This window comes from Gossypium hirsutum, chromosome A05 (genome assembly GCF_007990345.1).
Source record: "Gossypium hirsutum isolate 1008001.06 chromosome A05, Gossypium_hirsutum_v2.1, whole genome shotgun sequence".
Lineage (NCBI taxonomy): Eukaryota > Viridiplantae > Streptophyta > Magnoliopsida > Malvales > Malvaceae > Gossypium > Gossypium hirsutum.
The window spans coordinates 19,514,753-19,540,468 of record NC_053428.1 but is presented as its reverse complement, the minus strand read 5'-3'; the positions used below and the strand labels follow the sequence as shown (position 1 = coordinate 19,540,468).

General features: G+C 33.5%; 4 protein-coding genes and 1 pseudogene across 4 annotated transcripts; 3 read left to right on the top strand and 2 right to left on the bottom strand.

The window, feature by feature from the left end:
• Positions 1-555: 555 nt before the first annotated feature.
• LOC107942006 (type IV inositol polyphosphate 5-phosphatase 11) lies at positions 556-1,873 on the top strand. Its single transcript, XM_016875643.2, has 5 exons — positions 556-772; positions 837-990; positions 1,134-1,264; positions 1,350-1,426; positions 1,551-1,873. The coding sequence occupies exons 1-5, from the start codon at positions 738-740 to the stop codon at positions 1,751-1,753; spliced, it is 600 nt and encodes a 199-aa protein (XP_016731132.2). The 5' UTR covers positions 556-737; the 3' UTR covers positions 1,754-1,873.
• A 4,939-nt stretch (positions 1,874-6,812) lies between these two features.
• On the top strand, positions 6,813-11,229 carry LOC107942015 (protein DA1). The gene is given in 13 exon segments (XM_016875651.2): positions 6,813-6,973; positions 7,425-7,576; positions 7,849-7,939; positions 8,097-8,232; positions 8,430-8,550; positions 8,650-8,733; positions 9,217-9,336; positions 9,449-9,661; positions 9,905-9,967; positions 10,078-10,196; positions 10,443-10,501; positions 10,598-10,804; positions 10,807-11,229. Coding segments are annotated over 13 exon segments (1,479 nt in total). The 5' UTR covers positions 6,813-6,966; the 3' UTR covers positions 10,914-11,229.
• Positions 11,195-11,824, bottom strand: LOC121228879 (protein LYK5-like). The gene has a single exon (XM_041111893.1). It carries the CDS (start codon positions 11,822-11,824, stop codon positions 11,195-11,197), a length of 630 nt encoding a protein of 209 aa, XP_040967827.1.
• A 36-nt stretch (positions 11,825-11,860) lies between these two features.
• LOC107942014 (lysM domain receptor-like kinase 4) lies at positions 11,861-13,060 on the bottom strand. The gene has a single exon (XM_041111892.1). It carries the CDS (start codon positions 13,058-13,060, stop codon positions 11,861-11,863), a length of 1,200 nt encoding a protein of 399 aa, XP_040967826.1.
• Positions 13,061-14,712: 1,652 nt separating this feature from the next.
• Positions 14,713-18,237, top strand: LOC107942013 (putative pentatricopeptide repeat-containing protein At1g19290; annotated as a pseudogene).
• Positions 18,238-25,716: the final 7,479 nt, after the last annotated feature.

Below are 25,716 nucleotides of genomic sequence, written 5' to 3'. Positions count from 1 at the left end.
CTATCGATTGGCAAGAAAATCATAACTTTGACAACAACTTTAATTACGGCTCTGCTCTTTTTTGGGATATCTTGGACTCATGCTTAAATACCATTAAACATGACAACCGATAATTGGTAGGTAGAAGAGGGCATCCAAGCTATGAGCGTAAAGAAAACCCTTAGTGATATTTTTTATACTGTGTTCTATTATTGTTCAAACAAGAGAAAAAAAAAGGTTCATTAGAATGAAAGTTGATAAACCGATTAAAAAGCTGCATTCAGAGAGCCTGCTTTAGGGTGACCAGTGACCCCCCACTTAAAAGTCTAGTTTCAGCTTATTAGGTATAGACGTTTAAGATATGTTTTTTCAACCAATCCATGTCTTTGCGACGGTTTGCTTGTTAGATATGGTATTGTTGTACGGTCGTTGTCAACTGATATTGTCAAATACACCCAACCTAACTCGTACAGAAAAAGGTATTGAGCCTTTCAGATAAGAGATCCATGCATGCATAAGATTTCAGATATTTTGACCTTTTTTTTGGGGGGGGGGGAAGGGGGGGTTTCCAAATCTTCACGGCCAAAAAGCCAAAAGTTTCTGTCTTTATACATTACATCTCATATGGTTCCCAAGTCAAGCAAGAGAGCTGTCTCGCTCTTTCTCTCTCTCGCATTTATTTTTGAGTTTTTTTGTCCACACATAAATTCATATCGTCTTCAGTACTTGCATCTGGTGATGGTAATCTTAACCAACACATGGGAAATCTCAATACAATTCAAGCTGGAAAAGGGTACGTAAAATGGAACTTCTTATTTTTAAACAAAAGAGATTACTGATATATCCTTGCTTTGCAGAAGAAGATCAAATTACAAGAGAAAACTATCTCTGGGTTCTTTCAGCAACCGAGCTCATGAAGGAATAAAGACAGTAGAGGCGGATAATCTTTGGGAATTCTTGAGAAATTCTGACCTTTACATTTGCATAGTGACTTGGAACATGAATGGACAGGTTGGAATCACATCGTGTATTCTTATGAATTAATGAAAGGAGAAAAAAAGCAACATATACGGTGCAAAATCAAATCAATAAGTGCAGATATTTCGATATTAATTACTATTTCATTAGTATATATACTATCCTCGTCTTTTAAGGTCTCATATGAAGATCTGGTGGAGCTGGTTGGTAGCAACCGGAGATTTGACCTACTTGCTGTCGGGTTGCAAGAGGTACCTCGAAACAATGTTGCGCGATTGCTGCAGGATGCTCTAGTTGAAACACACGAGTAAGCATATGCAAAATCTTTTGTTTTATTTTCATCGACACATCAATAAATAAACTGACATTTGAAGCTGCTGTATATGTATCAGCTTGTTAGGAAAGGCAATCATGCAGTCTCTGCAACTGTATGTGTTCGGACCGAAGAAATCAGACTTGTTGATCAAAGGTTAGAGACTGTCATTTCTGGTGTTAGGTTCATTCATTTTTATATTGTTATACAAGATTAAGATAGATAAGATGTTAGATGAGGGTAATTGATATTCTTATTTCTGGAATCGGACATAATTTAGAACTGAAGGTGGATAAACATTCAATGGGAGGCTGCGGAGGAATGATGAGGAGAAAGAAAGGGGCCGTGGCAATCCGTATCAACTACAAAGGATTCAGGATGGTGTTTATTACTTGCCATCTCTCCTGTATTATTCCCTCTTTTATTCAATTATGGGCAACATTAGAACATAGAATTCCAGATCTATTTTACCACTCATGTTGATAGGGGTTGGTGGCTATGCTCCAACAGTATTTTCACGCTTGTTATGCTAGAGATATCTAATTGAGTTAGTGTCTATTATTATTCAAGTCTTAATTCAAATATAAATGTATCAAAGATAATTCTATTTAATTATGAAATCATAAAAATTCTTTATTTTTGAATATACATATTATTTTAATAGTATTTATTTCTTTTATAATTTTACAATTCTAAAAAGATACATACACGTGATAAATAATATGAAATTTAAACCCAAAAAACCATCAACTTCATCTTCTCAACTTGATCAAAAAAAAAACCTCCATCTTCTCAACCATACCATTCCATTTAAAACCGCATTTAATTTGTATATTAATTTTTAATAAATTTATTACATAAATTTTTCTATCCACAACATATATATATACATATATAACATAATCTAGTATATAATATTATGAATAATTATGATAAATATAGGAAACTAACAAAAATAAAAGGCACAAATAAGAACCATAATAGCACAATTAGAAGTGGTTATGGGTCGGTTCTAGGTATGATATTAACACATTTTATACTTATCCAAGTTTAATAAAAATATGGGCCTAAAATTTTACCAAAACCAATTCATATTTATAAATAGTTAACCCAAACCCATTTTAAGCTCACTTGTATTCTTTTTTTTTAGATAAATAATATTTTTATGTTATTTTTATTTATTAAAAGTTTCTATATAGTTATACTAACATATTTTAATGTTTATATTATAGTATTATTATAGATTTAATTTTTATTTGTTATAAATTACATAATATATAAAAATAACATAATATAAAACATTACAAACTAAAAATGGATCGAGCTCCAAAGGGGTACCATTTTTTTTGTCCAGAATTATTTTTCAAGCCTAATATTTTTGTTCGGATCCTCTCAAATTTCAGAGAGACATTTGGACTTAAACAAGTAATCCGATCTATGAGTAGGTACAATTACAATTATAATGAAACAAATGAAATGTGAAAGACATCCAAATCCATTTACTTTGATTTAATGGAGCTTAGCTCCATTCATATAGATGGGCAATAAGATTGTTTCCAATAACATTAAAAATAATGGTAAAAAGTTAAATTAAATTTTATAGGGGTGAGATTAAAATTAATTATATGATATGTGCTTAAATTCAAATGCAATTATAATAGTGAGGTTGAAAATTAAATGACTAATAATGACACCAAATTAAATTATTATGTAAAATGAATAATTATATTTTACATATTTTTTTATTAACATATCTATTATTTCATATAAATTTTCTAATAATCAAATTTACATATTTACTAAATTATATAAAGCTCAAAACTATATATTTTTTATAATAAAAGCAACAAATTATTATATAATATTTTAAAATGTATTATATTAAATATTGAATATTAAAATATATTAAAATTAGTTTATGATAATAAGTTAATATGTATCAAATAGATTTTTTTTAAAAATAAAATTTATGTTTTTTTAAATAATGAAACTTATAATATATTTGTTTTTTTTATAATTAATAAATTTGTAGTTATTTTATAATACATGTAATTTTTTAAAACCGATCGAAGGTTAAAGTGGGAAAGTATTCTCATTAGATTTTTTTATTTTTATTTTTAAAACTAGTGCTCCGGTGAAAAATCCAAGCACTGGTGTGGTGGAAATCTTTCCTCCACTGGATGAATCCAAAATCATTCAAAGAGATGATTGTGGTGCTTCAAAGAGAGCGTTAAGCTCCCTTTCGATCCCACTGAACCTCTAATACGTTGTGATTCTAAGAATATTTTGCCTTATCTTACCTCTAATCTCATCACAAGTTCATTTGTGAGGTTGTTTGATACGCTCTCTGTGGAGAGCATTAACTTTTGATTGAGGCTTAAGGCCTCTAGTAGGATAAACTCACCCCTAGTGGAAGAGTGATAATCTCCATTTTACCCTATTCCACCCTTTTAGTTATAATTATTATATTATTTTAACATAACTATAATTTTAATAATTATTTAATATTAAATCATTTTAATATATTTCATTGATGAATTTGAAGATAATATAATTTTAACTTAATAATTTTAATAAAATTTAAAATTAATATATAAATTATAATTATACTTTATTATTTAATACAAGTATGATTTTAATAAATTTCTTTACATAAACACGCAACTTTATGTTATTAATAATCATTTTATACTTTCATTTTATTATTATCATTGTATTTGAATTCAAATACATATTGGGGATTAAATTCTAGGTTATTCAATTTATTATTATAATAATAAAATTAATTACTATCACTATTTTTAATTTCTTGGGATTTGATAAATTTTCGACTCTCCATACCCGATTTGTGATAGTAATTTAACATAGTAAAAACCCGTTTTAGGTCCAGAAAGATATCAAATTTTCATTCCAAGCCCTTAAATTTTGGGCCAGTAGTGATTCGATTCATACTATCCTCTAAGCAGCTCATGCTCGAAATGTAGAAGAAAGGGATTCAGAGTGCAGGCACATATCTCACTCTCTCTTCACAAAGTATTGGAACCCTTATGCCCGGCCCGCCCAAATCACCATCTGGTTGGGAGATCTCAATTACAGGCTACAAGGCATCGATACACATCCAGCTAGAACCTTAATACAAAGAAACCTCCTCAGGGTCTCTGCTCCATCTTGCCATTTTATTCTCAATCTATCTTTTCATCATAGCTCTTGCCTGAACTTCTCTGTTTTATTCCTTGCAGCTGCTTACAAGCAAAGACCAACTCCTTCAGGAGGCCCAGAGATGGCAGATTTTCAATGGATATTGTGAAGGAACACTTACATTCAAACCCACATATAAGTTCAATATAGGAAGTAGCAACTACGATACAAGTTACAAGGTAATATAAACTGAATAATGGTCTCTGTTAGATTCAATCTTTCAAAATGATAGATCATCTGCAATATTAAAATTTTGACAGGTTCGAGTTCCGTCGTGGACCGATCGAATCTTGTTCAAGATAGAAGATCCTGACGAAATCAGTGCAAGCTTGCACTGTTATGAACCAGTTGATGACATTTATAGTTCAGACCATAAGCCTGTGAGAGCCCACATTTGCTTCAAACTTAGCAAATAATAACCCACTACGAATTCCCTAGTGGGGTAAACAAAGGTAACACTGCCATAGCATAATGCAGTGCCAAGCTAATGGATATTAGATCCTTCAGAGAAAATGGATGAACCTGTAAGTTCCCTGCAGTATCATTTCATGTCAGCATGCAAGTTCCTGGCAAAACCAAATGATTCACCGCCCATAATTCACAATCGAAGAACGGTCAATTTAGATGATGAAGACTTGGATTATTTTATACTACGCGTTTATAAAAGCACACCAGCAATGTATATTGGGAAATTAAAGCTAGAAACCTAACAACATTTAGTCCACATGTGAGAAGTGGTCAACTACCGTACTAGATATCTAGAAGGCAGCTTAAACTTTTTCCATTCTTAGCTTAGATCCTTCCATTTGCCCTTTCTCATGCGGAGCATATGTTTTTTTGGACATTTCACAATTGTCTTACATGTAAACTTTAAACCCAAACCTAAAAAAACATTGTTAATGGTAATGGGAAATAGAGATTAGCTTATCAATAGTTTCAACCACGCCATCTTTGTTGACAATGATTTGTTATCAACCACTGCTTGAAAGCTCAATCATTTTTTTATGGTGTTTAAATTCACTGGCCTAACTTGATTATCATAATCATTCGTTTTGAATATCATTTCCGTTCACTTGTTTTAAAATTTGGTGCAGTCAAAAATTTTTGAAGAACAAAGGCATGTGATATCATCAAGTTTATATGATCATTGCCCTTGGCATTACCCTTATAAGCTGACGTTCTTACTAGCTAATTTTGTATATTTTTGAAGCTATCATTGCATATTAATCAACAGAAATCACATGCTATTCCATTAATGATACAACCTGGGGAAAATATACTTTTTTTAGTGAGTCATATAAAACTGTTAAGTATTTTCAGGGAAATAACTGTTTCTAAAATTTAACCAAGAAAAAAATAAGTGAGATTAATGACAGAAAGAGAAACACGATGAAAAGAAGTTGTTTCAGTATTGGAGTTTCGATCACTTTGGGAGTCTTTAGATATTCTTTGAGAGCTAGTGGGATTGGAATCTCTACCAAAGAGACTAATCCTTTTCGCACTTTTATGTTTTCTTTATTATTATCCATAAATGATCTCTGTCTCATTGAAATCCAAAAACAATGTGCACTCTTCCAAACTTTTTCTGTTTTTGGTGCATTCACTTTAAACCCATGTTACAAATTCAGCATCATAAGCCACCCAAAGAAAGCTTGCTTCTTTTTTTGGGAGGTTTTTCGAGTGGAAGAATTAGAGGCACCCGCACCTTACATGTAAAAAATAAAGTTTCTAATCACTAGGATTAAAAAAATTAGGTGAAATACTCGATTGGGTTTGACGAATCTTCGTCAATCCATTGGGGGTTATGACAAAAACTCATCAAATTTGTACGCTTTGTGTGCATGGTTGACTTTGAATTTGCGTACACTTGAAGACACCTCTTTTCTTAAGCTTAGTTTTTTTTTTGTCAATATTTCTTAAGCTTAGTTCTCACCAATCACCGTGTTAAATGATGTATCGAATGACATGTCTTTCTTTTTTATTTGCTTTAGTTTTTCTTTGAGGGACTTGGGTGTGGTAAGATTCTTCTTTTTGGAGCCAAAGAAATAAAAAGGCCGTCACTGTTCTTCCCTGTCCTTTGCGTTTTTATACACAAAAGAGAAAGACCGAAAAAGATTTTTTTTTTTAAGAAAAGAAAAGAGGAAAAGGGTCAGAGGGGAATAAATAGCTTTATAGGTCTGAAAATTTTGAAACTTTTTTTTGGTTAATCGTGAGATCTTATCTGATATAGGTCTCTTCTGCAGTCTTCATCCACCCTTTGCTGCTGGTCATTGATTTGTTTGAGGTGAGTCATTTCTCCACTTGTTTTGATTCTTCACTTTTTGTTCTTTAAATACCTGCAATTCCCTCGTTACATGTCCTGGATTTTGCGGTCATCCTAAGCTGGAAAGAATCTGTTTTTCTTTTTGGGCTCTCTCTCCTTATATTCAATTGGGTCTAGCGAGAAATTTGATGCGTTTTTTCACTCGTTTTTAGCTTAAACATTCTGGGGTTAAATAATGCCAGGTGGGTGATTTTGATTGCAATCATTGATCCTGGGTTGACTTGCATTGAAGACAAATGCAGCTGAATTGATGTAACTTTTTGTAGGCAATTGTTCGTTATGCATGAACCCCTGTTGTTTTTGTATTCTTCTGTTCTTGGCTGCTTTTAATCCACTTTGATCGTATTCCTTACTAATTCTTTTGGCTCAATAGTCAACACAATAGCGGTTACTAGCATTTTCTCCAATTATATTTTTTTGCTTCTTTAATAATGTTTGATATTGGAATGCTGAATCTTCTGCCAAGTTTTGTTCATTTCTTCAATTAGAACTTAGAAGTAACCATTTTTTATCTCATCTATCTTAGCAAGAATTGTGTAACTTCATTTTGGCTTATATTTTATATTTACTGCATTAAAAAAATTTTATGCAGATCTTGCCATATCTGTGTTTGAATGTATGTTCTATTTGCAGGTGGAAATCTTATTGATTATGAGCAGATAACATTCTGCATTATGAATTGGATTAAAAAAGTTTTTAAGGGGTGTGCCCATAAATCTTCAGAGGGACATTATCATGGACATTATGCCGAGGATCGTCAATTTTATGCACCTTCAGGCTCAGGGGTATTTACATCTGTTACTGTTTTCAGTTTCCCTTTCTATGTTCTCAACTATTTTTTATGATTTTATCCCGTCCTGTTTCCTGTAATGCCACTGGTGTGAAACGCATAAAATCACTTAGTGGCTCTTGGCAAAGTTGCATAGTAAATATGCGGCCAATTAGATTGTAAAACAGTAGTTGCATCAAGGAATTGACCAATTGGATTATTTGAGTTACTTTAGTTATCACTTCTAATATATTTTCTGTTATAACTTTGTCTCAACCTTGGATGTAGGTTGCTTGGAGGGAGCATGAGAATGAAGAGATAGATCGTGCTATTGCCCTATCTCTTCTCGAGGAAAGTCAGAAGGGGAGAAGGGTAAAAGGTGTGTAGCATGTCTTCCTGGTTTTTATGTCAATGTTCTTCTCAGTTGTACCGTATGGCATGAGCCACAAGTTCCCAATAAAATGTTTATCTTCTTTCCTACTTATTATCTAACATGTCATAATTCGAATTATTAAGTTTCTTAAATTATTGGATAGATGATAAATCTCAACTAGAGGATGATGAGCAACTTGCAAGAGCTATACAAGAAAGCTTGAATTTTGAACCTCCTCCACAATACGAAAATGTAAATACTTATCAACCTATGCCAGTCCATTTTCCGACGGGATACAGGTAAATAATATGCCATTAACTACTATAACTATTTCATACGAGCTCATTTAATAAGGTTTAAATATGAATTATTGCGCCTCTTAATTTATCTTTTGTCTTTCATTGGCATCAGTTATGCTGCATTTCATGCAAAGACATTTGCTAGCGTAGATTCCATATCATTTTGCTCCCTTGACGAACTTATTTATTTTTAGTAGGATTTGTGCGGGTTGCAATACCGAGATTGGTTGTGGAAGATTTCTAAATTGCCTCAGTGCATTTTGGCATCCAGATTGTTTCCGTTGCCATGCTTGCAATCTCCCAATTTCTGATTATGAGGTACAAATTTTGATGGCTACCAATGTTACCATATGTGGTTCCTTCACTAGATGTTTGATTGATGAATAAGCTAATTTAGATTTATGCTTTCTTCTGCAGTTCTCTATGTCTGGTAATTACCGTTTTCATAAATCTTGCTACAAGGAGCAGTACCATCCAAAATGCGATGTCTGCAACCACTTTGTAAGCTTTTTTTCTTGCATTGGTTTAATATTCGCTTTGTTATAAATTTGTATTGCTTTTAATTCATTCGATGCATGAATTTTTCAAGCCATGTGATTTGCTGCATATTTCAGTTCATTTATTATATATATGTTGATAATGAACTTATGGTAATGCCAAATCACAAGTATGTTTTTTTAGTTTTTCTTACCTAATAATGAATTTCAAGTGCTAAATAAATCTGGTCACACAAATGCTTATCAATATCATGTAATATAGCCTCAATGAAGTGTAGTTTATGGTTGATATCCTCGGATATAGTTCCAAGTTTTAACGATTGGAAGTAGTAGAATGGGAATTACAAGAACTACAAAATACAGGAAACCTCTGTATGCATAGCATGTCCAAATCTTCTATCCTGTACTGTTTTTAAGTAGTATTGAAATAGAGAGGGAAAAAAAAAGTGACTCTAATGCTCTTATGCGCTCACTCATCTCTTGACAGATTTCAACAAACCCTGCTGGTCTTATTGAATATAGGGCACATCCTTTTTGGATGCAAAAGTACTGCCCGTCTCATGAGCATGACGGTACTCCACGATGCTGTAGCTGCGAACGAATGGAGGTGAGTATGATGAAAACATGCACATCTTTCTAAGCGTATTTAAGTTTCCAAACCCTTCTACTATTTCTGAGAAGAAGAGAAAAAGCTTGACGCATTTGCTCATCATATGCAGCCACACGACACGGGATATGTTGCCCTTAATGATGGGCGGAAGCTCTGCCTAGAGTGTCTGGACTCTGCAGTTATGGATACTAAGCAATGCCAACCCCTTTATCTGGATATACAAGAATTTTATGAAAGCTTAGATATGAAAGTGGAGCAGCAAGTTCCCTTACTCCTGGTTGAAAGGCAAGCTTTGAATGATGCCAGAGAGGGAGAAAAGAATGTAAGGACAAAAATGCTGAAATAACGACATCAAAAGTATTTTCTAGGACTGTTCTTCTTAGCTATATAAGATGTTACTGCAGAATATCTGTTTTCAGTTGTGTCTGACTGCTATGGAAGCACTGTGAGCATGCTTCTAGAGATGTCATGGAAATTTCATGTTGAATGCTTGATGGGAATACTCACAAGAAGTTATTTGACTCTTCTTAATATGATTGCATTCTAAAAGCTTCATCTTGGGCAGGGCCATTATCATATGCCAGAGACTAGAGGACTCTGCCTTTCCGAGGAACAAACTGTCAGCACTGTAAGAATATATGGAATTCTCCTTTGCTAATGGTTGATAACATCAAAATGTTCATTGTTCGTTTTTCTATTTCTCAATGTTTCTTACTATCTTCAACCTGAAATCATCAGATCCGAAGGCGACCAAGATTGGGGACAGGAAATCGTTCTATGGACATGATAACAGAGCCGTACAAATTAACTCGTCGATGTGATGTGACTGCAATTCTCATTCTTTATGGCCTGCCAAGGTATTGTTTTATTTGCCTTAATTGCTTTTGCATTTGAGTTTATTCTCATTCAGTCAATGGTGACTGAATTAAAGAATTATAGTCCTATAGCCTCTCCTTTGTCTTTCTAATTTATCAAATCCTTCTTGCGCTTATACAAAGCGTGCATATCAGTAGGAGTTGATGCAAATTTTGATTGCTTTTAGTACTGCAACTTCAAGTAAGGTTGATGTATTTGATGCAAACATGAAAATCTTGAATATGCAGGTTATTGACTGGGTCAATCTTAGCCCATGAGATGATGCATGCATGGATGCGACTTCAAGGTGCATTCCATTTCTCGTCATAATAAGTAGTAAAAGGATATGTTATATTTCTCCATTTGTAGACACTAACAGTGAGACATGCTGTTTGTCTGTTAGGTTTCCGGACTCTTAGTCAGGATGTCGAGGAGGGTATTTGTCAGGTATTAGCACACATGTGGTTACTTACCCAGTTCGACTCTGCTTCAGACAGCAACGGTGCATGGACTTCGTCATCGTCTTCGAGCAGTAGATTAAAAAAGGGCAAAAGATCTCAACTCGAGAGGAAGCTTGGGGAGTTCTTCAAGCACCAAATCGAATCAGATGCTTCCCTGTATATGGAGATGGTTTCAGAGCAGGCCATCAGGCAGTTTATAAATATGGTCTTAGAAATACCCTTGAACATATTCGGATGACAGGGAGGTTCCCTCATTGAAATCCCAAGCCCCAAATTCTCAAACACGTTTCCATTTTTTCGAAGAGATAAAGCTCGGCCTTTTCCTTTTAGAACCGAAGGCCCGAGCACATACGATCATTTTGATATCTCTAAAGTGTAGTTTTAGAAGCATTACCAATTTTCATTCCTTGTGGCTTTCAATGCTATTCTTCATTTTTTTATAATTAGTTATTTTTGTCTTTAGACCCACCTTGAGAACAAATTTATTTAATCAATTTCATTGTAAGGAAATTTCATTTCATGTAAATTGACAATGGCTCCTATTTACATATATCTGCTCGAATTTTGGACAGAACTGACACTACTTCCTCCATGCATGGTGTCTTTGTTGGTTCTTCTGTCAAGCAGGCTACACTTAATTGAGCCATCCGCAGGGCCAACTCTGTCCGGCTCTCACAGTTTAGCCTAGGATCAATGAAGGAATAGTTCTTAGCTTCTGCGTTATCTTTTTCCATGATGGAAACAACGGTTTTGTGTAGCAGTATTTCTCTTCTATCTTGCGTAATGGTGGCATGTTTTCCGGTGATCAGTTCCAATAGCACAAGCCCAAAAGCAAAGACATCAATCTTGGAAGTAACCTGACCTGTCTGTGCAAACTCTGGTGCCAGATAACCTCTAGACCCTGTAACCCGAGTTCTAAAAGTGACACTGCTCGTTTCACTCGCCACTTCTTTTGCAAGGCTGAAGTTTGCAATTTTGGCCCTTAAACCACCGTTTAGCAGAATATTGCTGCTGTTGATGTCCCCATGTACATAGGCAGGTTTGGTGAAACTGTGAAGATAGTGAAGCCCATTAGCAACATCCAAAGCAATCTGAATCCTCCTCGTCCAGCATCCAATCTCGTCAGTGCTTTGATTGCAAAGCCAATCCCTTAGAGACCCTTTTTCCATATACTCAAAAAGAAGATAGAAAACTCCATGGTTTTCTCATACACCTTGAAGCTTGATCAGATTGAAATGATTGATGTTCTTCAGCAATTGTACCACCTTGGATGCATTTTGTCTCATTATTTTAACAGCCAGGATCTTCCCATCAAAACTGCCGGAATAGACAGAACCATTGATTCTATACTTAGAACTGAAATTCCATGTAGCCTTCTTGATCTCCTTAAATGTAAACACTCTTAAACCTTGGTCGAATCTCGCAATTTCAATACGGAGGTCAGCTGGTAATACATAATTTGTACTTCTTTCATTGCCAATTTGAAGAACTCCATCCCCTTTCTTATTGAACTTAACAGCAGCGAACAAGATGATGATAAGAAGAAGCAAAAAGCAACCTGCTGCAACTCCAACTCCATACAATTTCTGCTTCGATCCATTGCTGCTTTTCGAGTATTCTTCAAACGGAAGAGGTGGATCAAGTGGCTGATCCTTGTGAATTATGGTTTGGGAGCTTGAAGGTGCTGTTGGCAGAGGAATTAGGATTGTTGTGAAAGGGTTAGTAAGTTGCAACTCTTCCAAACCATTTGCATCATCAATTCTGTTTTTGCTCACATTGAATCTATCACTTGTATCTGCAATAGTATCCCCGAAGCTGAAAGAATAAGTCAGTAGATACTTTGTTCCACTCTCGGTTTGATTACTCGTTGGACATGCACATCGAAGTGGAACTTTCAATTCAATTCCAGGAACCAATTTGTATTCACTTTGTGGATTAGCTCGTATAAGGGAACTGCATGTGGTTAATCCCTGGTATGCCTCAGTTCCTTCAGTATAATACGTGCCATGGATGTTTGAGATGTTAAACGTGGTGTTTGCCTGATAATACCGGCCTAAACAAAAACAGCTTACAGGGATGATCACCTCTTTCCCGGTTGGGAACTTTGCATCCTCGGTTACATTATTGATGCTAGCAATCTCAGCCGGGTCCGAAGACATGAGAACCGAAATGCTGGGAACTGAGTTAAAAGGAGGTTGAGCGTTGTAGATAAGAAAGGCTTGGCAATTTCGATCTTGGCCATTGCAAGTGTAAAGAAATGCTGAAGAAGTGCCCGATTCATCATCAATGTTATCGCACTCCAAAGCTGAGTTCCCTGAGTAGTTTTGTTGAGCATTTATGTATACAATGAAAACATCAAGTATGAGGAAGCATAAAAGGAACAGATTCATGGTGAAGTTGCACATGGTTTGTTGGTTAGAGAAGGAACTTGAAGAATGCTTGCTAGTTGCTGCCTGCAGGGATTAATGCTGGAATAAAACGCGTTTTAAGGATCATAAAAAAATACAGATAAATCAGAGTTTGGTTGACTCAAATGGCAACGCCCTAAGAAAGCTACAAAGTTGTTTCTTTCCACTCTTTGAGGCTGCTTCATTAGTTTAATAATCATACTAGCAAAAGTACAAGAACTAGTCCTCATGTTATGTTACAAAGAAACAAAACAAATTTCACATTTTCAAAGGATCCACTTAAATTAGTTTAGTGTCCCAAGTTGTAACTTAAAATATGCTGCTCCTGGACACACTCTTGTTAGCGGTATTCATACAATGTCAAAATATGATTGGATCCACAGTCCAGAACAAACCCGTGATTCCAGATAGCGTGTGGACTGGGACATGGGATTTGGATATCAAATCTTATTCATGTTTCAGTTATTAGATCTTATTCATGTTTCAGTATCATTGAAGCTTACAAGGACCATTACTTTTGCCTAATTTATGGGGCGTGTGGGGGCGGTGTTTATTTGTCGAGCCTAGTAGGAATTAGTCAAAATCTCTACTCCAATCAAACAACAAATATGCAAAACACAAATTTTGTTTGCGAGTTTAAGAACAGTTTCTGTACAAATTTTTTAAAACTCTCATTATATCTTTTATTTTTAAAAATAAATAAATTAAGCTCTTAAAACTTTTAAAAAAATTTATTAATCTGGTAAAAATTTTAATTAGATTTCTATTTTTTTTTTAAAAATCATTAAACTCTTAAAATGAATCTATTGTACTTGCTCAAACCATGCGAGAAAAAATGAAAGTGTGAAAATTCAGTCACTAGCCTTTGGTAAAATCCTTGTACAGGATTGAAACCTGTTAGAGGAAGCCGTGGCAAACCATGCAAAATTCATCCGAGTTCCCCGCTAGACAGAAACAAGATAAAAGATAACAAAAAGGGTAAATTACCAAAATAATCACTTTTATTTGTTTTAGGTTACATTTTAGTCATTTATGTTTGAAATGTTATATTTTAGTCACTTATGTTATCATTTTGTTACAAAATAGTCACTTTTTTAAAGTTATTTTTGCGCTCAATTTTGACTGTAAACCATGCTTGGACTCTCCATTGAATCGATTCTTTGTTTTTCCATTTTGAATAAATAAATCCAACCGATTAATGGAGTACTCAATTGGATTTCTACTGTTTTAATTCAACAAAGATGACTATGAAAATGGATAGTTTTTTCAATCAAAATAAAAACAAAAACTAAAAGAAGTAGGAGACCAAGGGTTTTTTTTTCTAGTTCAAGGATTAATATGATGCATTTAGGGATTAGACTAGTTTTGATTATTTCGGAAACCAAATTAACATTTTCCTTTAATTAATTTATAAAATTCAATTAATTAAATTTATTTAATTAAAAAATTAATTAATTTACTTATTGGATATCCACGTTGGCATTTAAAACTCATTTTAACTGCCACGTTGGACTACCGTTTGTGAGGTAACAGATTTTAATGGTAGAGTAACCATTTTGTAACAAAATAATAACGTAAGTGATTAAAACATAACATTTCAAATATAAGTAATTAAAACGTAACTTGAAACTAACAAAAATGACCATTTTAACAGTTTACCCTAACAACAAAGTACAAACAAACTTACTCTTACTTCGGCCCATATGTTTGTCGGAAAATTCTTAAGTTTTCAGTTTAACAAACGTATATCCGAACCCAAAAGCCCATTGCATTACCTGCCAAGCGGCCCAACCGAACCTAATCAACTTCCAGGTCTTCAACTACCGTGTCCAACTCGAATGCCTAATATCTTCTCTATTCCAGTCATGAAAACAGAAGCAGAATTTGCTGGCTACAAAAATGTTCATATTCCCGGTCATCGCGCATCACCCATGACCTCGGAATGCTATATTTGTTTCATCGCCGGCGGCCGAAAATGCTGATATTAGTCCGTAACTGAGAAACTTTAAACCAATGTTCAGGCACTCTCGTCTACACCGTCGTCCTCTACTTTCTCATCTCCACCACCCACTCAAATCCTTCCACGTGTCCTCTCCTCTCTTCTGGAAATTCCGGGACGAATACAAACTCACCCCACCCGAAATCCTCTCCAGGATCACCCGACTCCTCATCCTAGGCCGTTACAACGCCCTCAACGACCTCTCTTTCGACTTCTCCGATGACCTCCTGGATTCCGTCCTCCAAAACCTCAAATTAAACCCAAAAGCCTCTTTGTATTTTTTCAAATTAGCTTCCAGGCAACAAAAGTTCCGGCCCAACCTCACTTCGTATTGCAAAATCGTCCACATCTTGTCCCGAGCTCGCATGTACGATGAAACCAGAGCTTATTTATCCGAACTGGTCGCTTCATGTAAGAACAATAGCTCTTCTTATTTAATTTGGAATGAAATCGTCGGGGTTTATGATGAATTTAGATTTTCACCCTTGGTTTTCGATATGTTACTGAAAATTTTTGCTGAAAACGGATTGATCAAGGATGCTCTGAATGTGTTCGATAATATGGGGAAGTACGGTCGTGTCCCTAGTTTAAAGTCATGTAATTCTTTGCTGAGTAATTTGGTTTAGAATAGAGAAAGTTGCACGGCTTTACTCGTTTATGAGCAGATGATTAGGATTGGGATCGTGCCAGATGTTTTTACGTGTTCCATTATTGCTAATGCGTATTGTAAGGAAGGGAGAGTAAATAGAGCGGTAGAGTTTGTGAAAGAAATGGAGAATTCAGGTTTCGAGTTGAATGTGGTTAGTTATAATAGTTTGATTGATGGGTTTGTTAGCTTGGGAGATATGGAGGGAGCGAAAAAGGTGATGAAGTTGATGATTGAAAAAGGGATTTCAAGGAATGTCGTAACGTATACAATGTTGGTCAAAGGTTACTGTAAAAAAAGTGAGATGGAAGAAGCAGAGAAGGTGATTAAAGAGATGGAAGAGGAGTTGATGGTGGTAGATGCTTATGCTTATGGTGTGCTGTTAGATGGTTACTGTAAAGTTGGTAAAATTGATTATGCTGTAAGGATTCGAGAAGAGATGTTAAAAATGGGATTGAAGACAAATTTGTTTGTTTGCAATTCATTGATCAACGGGTATTGTAAGGTCGGTAAAACTCACGAAGCAGAGAGGATTTTTATGTGTATGGATGATTGGAAAATAAAGCCAGATTCATTTAGTTATAACACTCTTGTTGACGGGTATTGCAGGGTGGGGCATATGAGCAAGGCTTTCAAGCTTTGTGATGAAATGCTTCAAGAAGGAATTGAACCAAGTGTTCTAACTTACAATACCCTTCTCAAGGGTTTATGTTGTGCAGGTGCCTTTAATGATGCTTTGTTCCTTTGGCGTATGATGCTGAAAAAAGGGTTGACCCCTGATGAGGTTGGTTGTTGTACACTGCTTGGGGTGTTTTTCAAGATGGGAGATGTTGAAAGTGCTTTAGGATTTTGGAAAAGTATTTTAGCATGGGGCTTTTCCAAAAATAGGGTTATTTATAATACAATGATTAATGGACTGTGTAAATTTGGGAAAATGGATGATGCAAAAGAGATATTTGGAAAAATGATGGAACTAGGGTGCTTACCAGATGGAATAACATATAGAATCCTGAGTGATGGGTACTGTAGAATTGGAGAAATTGATGAAGCTTTTAAGTTTAAAGATAAGATGGAAAGGGAAGCAATTCTTCCTACAGTTGGAATGTATAATTCTCTTATTAGTGGAATTTTCAAGTCTAGAAAACTGAGTAAATTAGGGGATCTTCTTACTGAAATGCATACCAGGGGACTAGCCCCTAATCTTTTTACGTATGGGGCTCTGATTTCTGGTTGGTGTGATGTAGGAAACTCGAATAAAGCTTTTGGCATATTCTTTGAGATGACTGAGAGAGGGTTTGCACCCAACATAAAGATTTGCAGCAAAGTAGTCAGTTGCCTATACAGGCTTGGCAGGATAGATGATGCAAATATACTCCTGCAGAAGATGGTGGGTACTGATCCTCTTTTATCTCACTTTGGTTTGGATAGCCTGAGGGCCGATGTTAGTTGCGTAAATATTCAGAATATTGCTAATACTATTGACGAAAATGCCAAATGTTTTGCTCTGCCCAACAATGTGGTGTATAATATAGCTATTACAGGATTGTGCAAGTCTGGGAAAGTTGATGATGCTAGAAGGGTTTTTTTAGCTTTACTGCAACGAGGATTCAATCCCGACAATTTCACATATACCACTTTGATTCATGGGTATTCAGCCTCAGGTGATGTCAATGAAGCATTCAGGTTCCGGGATGAGATGCTGAAAGTGGATCTTAAACCAAACATTGTTACTTACAATGCTCTAATTAATGGACTGTGTAAATCAGGAAATCTAGATCGAGCAAGGAGACTTTTCGATAAGCTCCCATTGAAGGGGTTAGCTCCTAATGTTGTTACCTATTATACATTGATTGATGGATATCTTAAAGTAGGTAAAACTTTTGAAGCCTCTAGTTTGACAGAAAAAATTATAGAAGAAGGGATTTCCCCATCTGTAGCCACCAATTCTGCGTTGGTGAGTGGCCTATGTGAGCAAGAAGAGAAAGAGAAGGCTATGAAACTTTTGGCTGCTTAGGATGATGTGAAATGTGGAGATACATATATGGATATAACCAAGCTTCACGCAATTCGTGTATCCATTCCTTGATTTTAAGCCGTCATCAAACAGGATGGACTTGATAGAGTCCTCAGATCCTAAAGCATCAGAGAATTCATGTTTCGCATTTGAAACTATGTTGATGGAAGCTCGCAAGTCACAACTAAGGCACTAACCGGGATGGCTTTCATCATGGGAATGATTTTAAAGATTGGCCATCCTTGTTTTCTTCTTTATCATGGAAACAAGCTTTCGTTGCATATCATGCATTCCCTGATGATGATGATGATGATGATGATACGTGCATGAAATGCTTTAGAGCTTCCACTATATCTTACTCGTGATGGCAATCAGACACACGGAAGGTCCATTTCCAACATGCTCAATGGCAATCAGACGTAAGGGAGGTCCATTTCAAGCTTTGAAAATGAAGTCATATAGAATTTTTTGTATCAGAACCGAAGTCAGCTTATATATACATTTTAATTTGGTAACACATCTTCTTTTTTTTTTTTTAATTCATTCAAATACGGAACTTGAAATTGAATTGCTGAAATGTAACGCTTCATCTAACAAAAGGCGAAGACGATTAGATACCGAGTGTAGACGGTTCTTTCAATGAGGTCCGTATCGAACAGTGTAGCAAATACTCTCTATACGCAGATTACAATTTGTGGATCCAAGTTTCTCTCTCTCTTTTTTAAGTAATTAATGTTAAAATCTTTTAGAATGACATTGCTATAAAATCAAAGTTGAGCAGCACCACTGCTTTATGGAGAAAGGGAATTCATGGTTACATCACCATATTTGATATTTAGCAATAAAGCTCATTTATTCTTGTACGACACACCAACTTGTCCTTGATTTTACCTTGACATAGATTGGTCATGTGTGTAATTTTCATATTTAAAAAAAAAAACAAACTTTCATGCAATTATTATTGTGTCAAAACATCCCAATTTTGTTTTAGAAGATAAAACAAAAAGAAATCAACCCAAAATATAATAGAAAATTAGAAATAAAAATTTTATTGATTTAATGTACAATAAACAATTAAACATATAATTTAAAATTAATTAATCATAACAACACAAAATATGTAATGATATTAAAGTAATAATAGATTAAAATTATTAGTAAAAAATTATATAATATATATTAAAATAAAATTTTAGTTGAGTGGTAAATTTAATATTTTGTTAATTCAATTAGTACGGTTTCAAATCTCATCATTTTCATATTTTTATTGGCTTTTTTTTTAAAATTAAAAGGTTATAATACCTTTGAATAATATACTTATTTTAATTATGAAATGATAATTCTGTAATAATTCTAACTTGGTTATTTTAATTAAAAGGTTATAAAATGTTTACTAATCTCATTTAAGAATATGAACATATTTTGGCAAGTAGGATATATCTAAATCATAATAATGGTTAACATATTATTTATTTATATAAAATTTTGATATTTCATGTAATAGCCTAAATTTTCAGTGGTGTCGGAACAGTGATTCGAGATCACTAAATCCGACAAATGAGTAGAAAATATTAATAATTTAGTGAATATAAGTTAAATGTGAAGTTAGGAAAATTTTTGAAATAGCGAATAGTGTACAAGAAATAAATATTTAAAAAAAATTAGAATCGAAAACGAGATATCGAGAGTTTAAAAATTTTAAAAGGAGCCATAAATATTTTTATAAATATTTATGGAGTGTTAATAAGTTAGTATTAAAGTTTCGTCAAGAAATTTTAAAGTTTCGATAGTTAATTGAATAAAAAGGACTAAATTGTAACAAATGTAAAATTATGAGAAATGATTAAATAGCTTAAATGATAAAAAAAGAGGGTTTAAAAGGCAAATAAACCCAAGGTCTATTTGGGCTGGACGGCAAGGGCGAAAATTGATGAATTAAGGGCAAAATTAGAATATTGCAAAATTTACTTAATAAAGCTAGGACTAAAGTAGAATTATCTAGATTTCTCATTATTTTTCTGCATTCTCATCAGAAAAAACACCATAGAAGGGTTTTATTAAGCTGGTTTTTCATATTTTTACTGCAAGTAAGTTCAATTCTTGATTATTTCTTGAAATTTTTGTGTTTTTATGACTTTCACAACTAGGTCCACTTGTTGAATTCATTAGTTTTTGATTTTATGAAAGAAATTGGAAGTTGCTATGAATATTTTCTAGAATTATATGATTATTTAGCATGGAATTAGAGCTTTAAATTGTTTATATGCTGATTTTATTGAAAGAATTGAATAGAAAGTGAATGTTTGGGACTTAATGGTGAAAGAGTTTGAAGTTAGGGTTTTATGTGGAAATTCTGAATTTAAATAATTGTGAAATAACTTATAATGTCTAGGTAAAGCATTAATTGGGAAAAATTAGCTTCATTTAGGGGTTAATTGATCAAGGATTGAATTGTATGAACTATGAAATTTGGGGCAAAAATCGAAATCAACATTTGCACTAAAACAGTTTTGGACAGAAGCAGTAGTTTAACTTTGAAAAATCACCAAAAATTGTATAAATGGAATTATTGAATGAATAAAATATGAAATTAAAGCTTATCGAGTCTAGTTTATTATAGAAAAAATGGTGTAAGCAACGGAATTGTAAATCATGAGATATAATATATTTTGTAAGACAATATCAGAATGAATTCAGGTTCCCCTGTTCTGACTTTGAAAAATCATAAAAAATTGAATAAAAATAATTAGGGGATTAAATTTATATGTTTAGAATCCTGAATGAGTCTGTTTTCAAGAGAAATAAACGGGAAAATCATTTGAATCCTGTACATGTAACACCCCTTACCCGTATCCAACACCGGAATAGGGTACGAGGCATTACCAAAACACATACACTTGTAAACGTATTTAACCGAGTTATAAAATTTCATCAAAATTAAAACTTTCAAAATAATTAACATGTTTCTATAACTTTTCACAATATATCCTCAAAATATTATAATCATAATAATTAGGGCCTGCGAGACCCGATACATACTCATGCAATTTAATGCTTCATTTCCATTTCATTCAATTCGCAATTTCTCATGCTCATAATTTAAATCATATCACTAGCAATTTCCATTTAATTCACGTACAATTCAATGACATCAAATTCAAAACTAATACGTATTTACCATTTAACTCAATGTTTATTGATTATACCATTCAATAACACATTTATGAAATTCTCAATTTAGCAATGAAAATATCACTTTAGTTTGAATAACAACATCGTCCTGATATAAATACACTACCACTTATCCATTTACTTTAATTCTTTTGGGCCCATTTGTCACTTACCATCCTTAATCAAATTAGGGAACGGTCACGGAAAATTGAGTACTTCACTTTCACTTTGCCATAGTATAACTATGGTCTTACGTATGATCACTTATCACTTGTCCCTGATCAGATAAGTGTAGCCACCTATCACTTTGTTTCTTGATCAGATAAGTGTAGCCACTTATCACTTTGTTTCTTGATCAGATAAGTGTAGCCACTTATCACTTTGTTTCTTGATCAGATAAGTGTAGCCACTTATCTCTTTGTCTCTTGATCAGATAAGTGTAGCTAAAGCTATCACTTATCACTTTGTCTCTTGATCAGATAAGTATAGCCGAAGCTATCACTTATCACTTTTCACTTGTCACTTGATCAGATAAGTGTAGCTGAAGCTATCACTTATCACTTTGTCACTTGATCAGATAAGTATAGCCGAAGCTATTACTTATCACTTTCCACTTGTCACTTGATCAGATAAGTGTAGCTAAAGCTACCACTTATCACTTTGTCACTTGATCAGAAGTACTCAAATCCGGCGTTCCGCTTAATTTGATCATTTATTCATATATCAGGCTTACCAACATGTGTTAATTCATAAACCATTCATGGTATTATTTCATGCCAAATCATATACTGAATATACCATACACACATACTATGAAACTTTATTTTCACACATGAGCTTAAACCATGATCAATAATGCACAAAAATAAGCATCATTCATATTTCATCGTTTATGAGTTATAATCAAACATATGACCATTTATACACGAATCATTCATATATTTCCCAATTTTCCTCCTCCTCCTCTCCATTCCACATCCTTAATGTGTATAACACACTTAAACAACATTAACCATAATTTCAATATTCACTAACATGTATATTCAAAGTTGTTTATCCGAGTCAGAGTCACTAAATTATTTTTATCCGGAGCTACAGAGCTCCAAATTAAGATCCGTTAATTTTCCCTGAAACTAGACTCACATATCTTCATACCATAAAATTTTCATAATTTTTGGTTCAGCCAAATAGTACAGTTTATTCTTTAAAGTTTCCCCTGTTTCGCTGTCTGACAGTTCCGACCACTCTTCACTAAAAATTAATTATCTCATTGTACAGAATTCGGATGATGTTTTAGCTTGTTTCTTCTAAAAATAGACTCATTAAGGATTCTAACCATATAAACTATAACTCATAATCATTTTTGTACAATTTTTAATGATTTTCCAAAGTCAGAACAGGGGAACCCGAATTCATTCTGACCTTGTCTCACAAAATCTATTATATCTCATGATTTACAATTCCATTGCTCACATCATTTCTTTTATAAGAAACTAGACTCAATAAGCTTTAGTTTCATATTTTATTCATCCTCTAATTCAATCTATACAATTTTTTGGTGATTTTTCAAAGTTACACTACTGCTGCTGTCCAAAACTGCTTTAGTGCAAAATGTTGATTTCCATTTTGCCCCAAATTTCACAGTTTATACAATTCGGTCCTTTCTCAATTAACCCCTCAATTAATCTAATTTTCTCAATTAGTACTTTACTAGACATTATAAGTTGTTACACAACTATTGAAATTCAGAATTTCCACATATAACTCTATCTTCAAACTCTTTTACTATTAGGTCCCAAACATTCACTTTCTATTCAATTCTTTCAATAAAATCAGCATATGAACAATTTAAAGCTCTAATTTCATGCTAAATCATCATATACTTCCAGCACATATTCATATCAACTTTTAACTTCTTTCATAAAATCAAAAACTAATGGATTTAACAAGTGGGCCTAGTTGTAAAAGTCATAAAAATACAAAAATTTCAAGAGATAGTCAAGAATTGAACTTACTTGTAATAAAAATATGAAGAACCAGCTTGAAGAAGCCCTTCCATGGTGTTTTAGCTGATGAGAATTCAGAAAAATGAAGAGAAATCTAGATAATTCCACTTGGGTCCTAACTTTATTAAGCAAATTTTGCAATTTTCCAATTTTGCCCTTAATTCTCCTTACTTTCTTGCTGATTTCATGCCTCTGCCGTCCAGCCCAAATAGACCTTGGGTCTATTTTCCTTTTAAGCCCTTTTCCTTTTATCATTTAAGCTATTTAATCATTTCCCAAAATTTTTTATTTGTTACAATTTAGTCCTTTTAGTTCAATTAATTATCGGAACTTTAAAATTTCTTAACGAAACTTTAATACTAACTTTTTAACACTCCATAAATATTTATAAAAATATTTATGGCTCAGTTTAAAATCCCCGAGGTCTTGATACCTCATTTCGATTCTAATTATTTTAATATTTATTTCTAGTGCACTATTCACTATTTCAAAAATTTTCCTAACTTCATATTTAACTTATACTTACTAAATTAATAATATTTTCTACCCATTTTTCGAATTTAGTGATCTCGAATCACCGTTCTGACACTTCTGAAAATTCAAGCCATTACATTTTTTTTTCGTCGGATTTGTGGTCCCGAAACCACTCTTCCGACTAAGCCTAAATCGGGCTATTACAACTCTCCCCCCTTTAGGGATTTTCGTCCCCGAAAATCTTACCAGATGGTAGGTTAATGATTTACTTCCACAGTATATTTCAAATTCACACATGATTTTGGATTTTCATATCTTTTACAGATAATCACATAGATTCATAAGAAAATCAGGATAGCGATATTTCAGCATCTGAAGCTACACAAAGTATCGAAAAATTACAATCCATATAGAATGATATCCATTTTGATAACCTGAGTAGTTTTCAGAACTATCAAATATTTCTCTCTTTTTATATTGTCCTCATTTTCTAATTCATTCACTTTTCCGACCACATTATTATTCTCCCGTACACGAACTTCTGTAACACTACACTCGTAAGCTTATTCAACCAAAATCTCACAAATTTCATTGTAACATTTTACTAATATGGGGGTGAGTGTAGTAAAGCCTCAAATTTATCTTACACATAAATGCGCATAACACATACCATCACAAATAGCCAATTCATTACTAAGTTCACATTCTCAAAGCATTTAATAAACATTTGCTTTTAATCACTTTTGTTCTCAACACAAAATTCTAACTCAAATCACTAATTCACAATCAAAATTTCTATATAGCATCATAATCCAAATATCATAACTCATATGCTTGTATAATTATAACATTCATCAATAAAAAAATGTTTTATTCTTTGATCCATACCTTTATGAGTTTCAACTCATAATCAATACATTTTCACTCAAACATTTTAGTATTTATTTCTATGCTATTAGAATTAACTCAGTTGAAAAATATATCTGTCTCATCAAGATAATTTTCGTCATAGAACAATACTGATAAGGGGGTGATGGTGAAGTCATAAATCTTTCAACTTGCTCTCATAGATACATATATATATATGATTTTGTATTCATCATCAATGTAATACCATCATAACCACGTAATTCATTCCAAGCAAATTAACACATCTATTTATTACAAATGTTTTCTGTCACTCACAATTTCACACAACGAATTTACTTACTCAAGCTCAACGTTAATATCTATTTAAATTCCAATACTTGGCTTCTATTTTACTTACCGACATTTGCCAAATTAGAGAACGTCTTACGGAATTGTGTACTTCGTTTTCTCGATGCCATAGTCCAACTATGGTCTTACACGAAATCACATATCACTTACCGATGCCATAGCCCAGCTATGGTCTTACACGGAATCACATATCACACATATCACTTACCGATGCCATAGCCCAGCTATGGTCTTACACGGAATCACATAATCACATGTTCACATGTTGCCATGGTCAAACCATGGTCTTTTCCGTCAATTCATCACATATCACTAAACGAAAGTACTCATTCCTGCGTTCTACTCAATTTGACTTCCAATTCAATTTTTCATACTATTATAATATTCATGGTTTAGACATAAAACAAAATATCTTATTATCTTTAATTTAACAATTAAACATAAGATTCTATCATATGAACATACTAATTTCACTTATTCAAGCAGATGTACATACACGCGTTCCATCTATTTAAGTAAATTTGCTTATCATATTCACTTAATCAAATATGTTGAGCACATAGCATTATATAATCACCAACATACTTGGATGAGCTTGTCACAACATAAACTTTTTTTTTAACTTATAGTCATCTCTTTTCATACATGAACACATCCATATCACAAATTTTTATACTTACCTTTCCAAATTCCAACATAACGTGAGCATATTTCATTTATCTCAATATCATTTTTAGCATTATCAAAAATAGCTCGATTGAAAATCATCTCTGTCTTAACAAAGCAATTTCGTTAGAGCCCGGAGATATCACATCATCAAGAGTAATAACGTGGCATGTATAGCTAGGCTCACATATGCTACGTTTGGTCCGAGAACCGACTAAACCGTAGCTCTAATACCACTAAATGTAACACCCCTTACCCGTATCCAACACCGGAATAGGGTACGAGGCATTACCAAAACACATACACTTGTAAACGTATTTAACCGAGTTATAAAATTTCATCAAAATTAAAACTTTCAAAATAATTAACATGTTTCTATAACTTTTCACAATATATCCTCAAAATATTATAATCATAATAATTAGGGCCTGCGAGACCCGATACATACTCATGCAATTT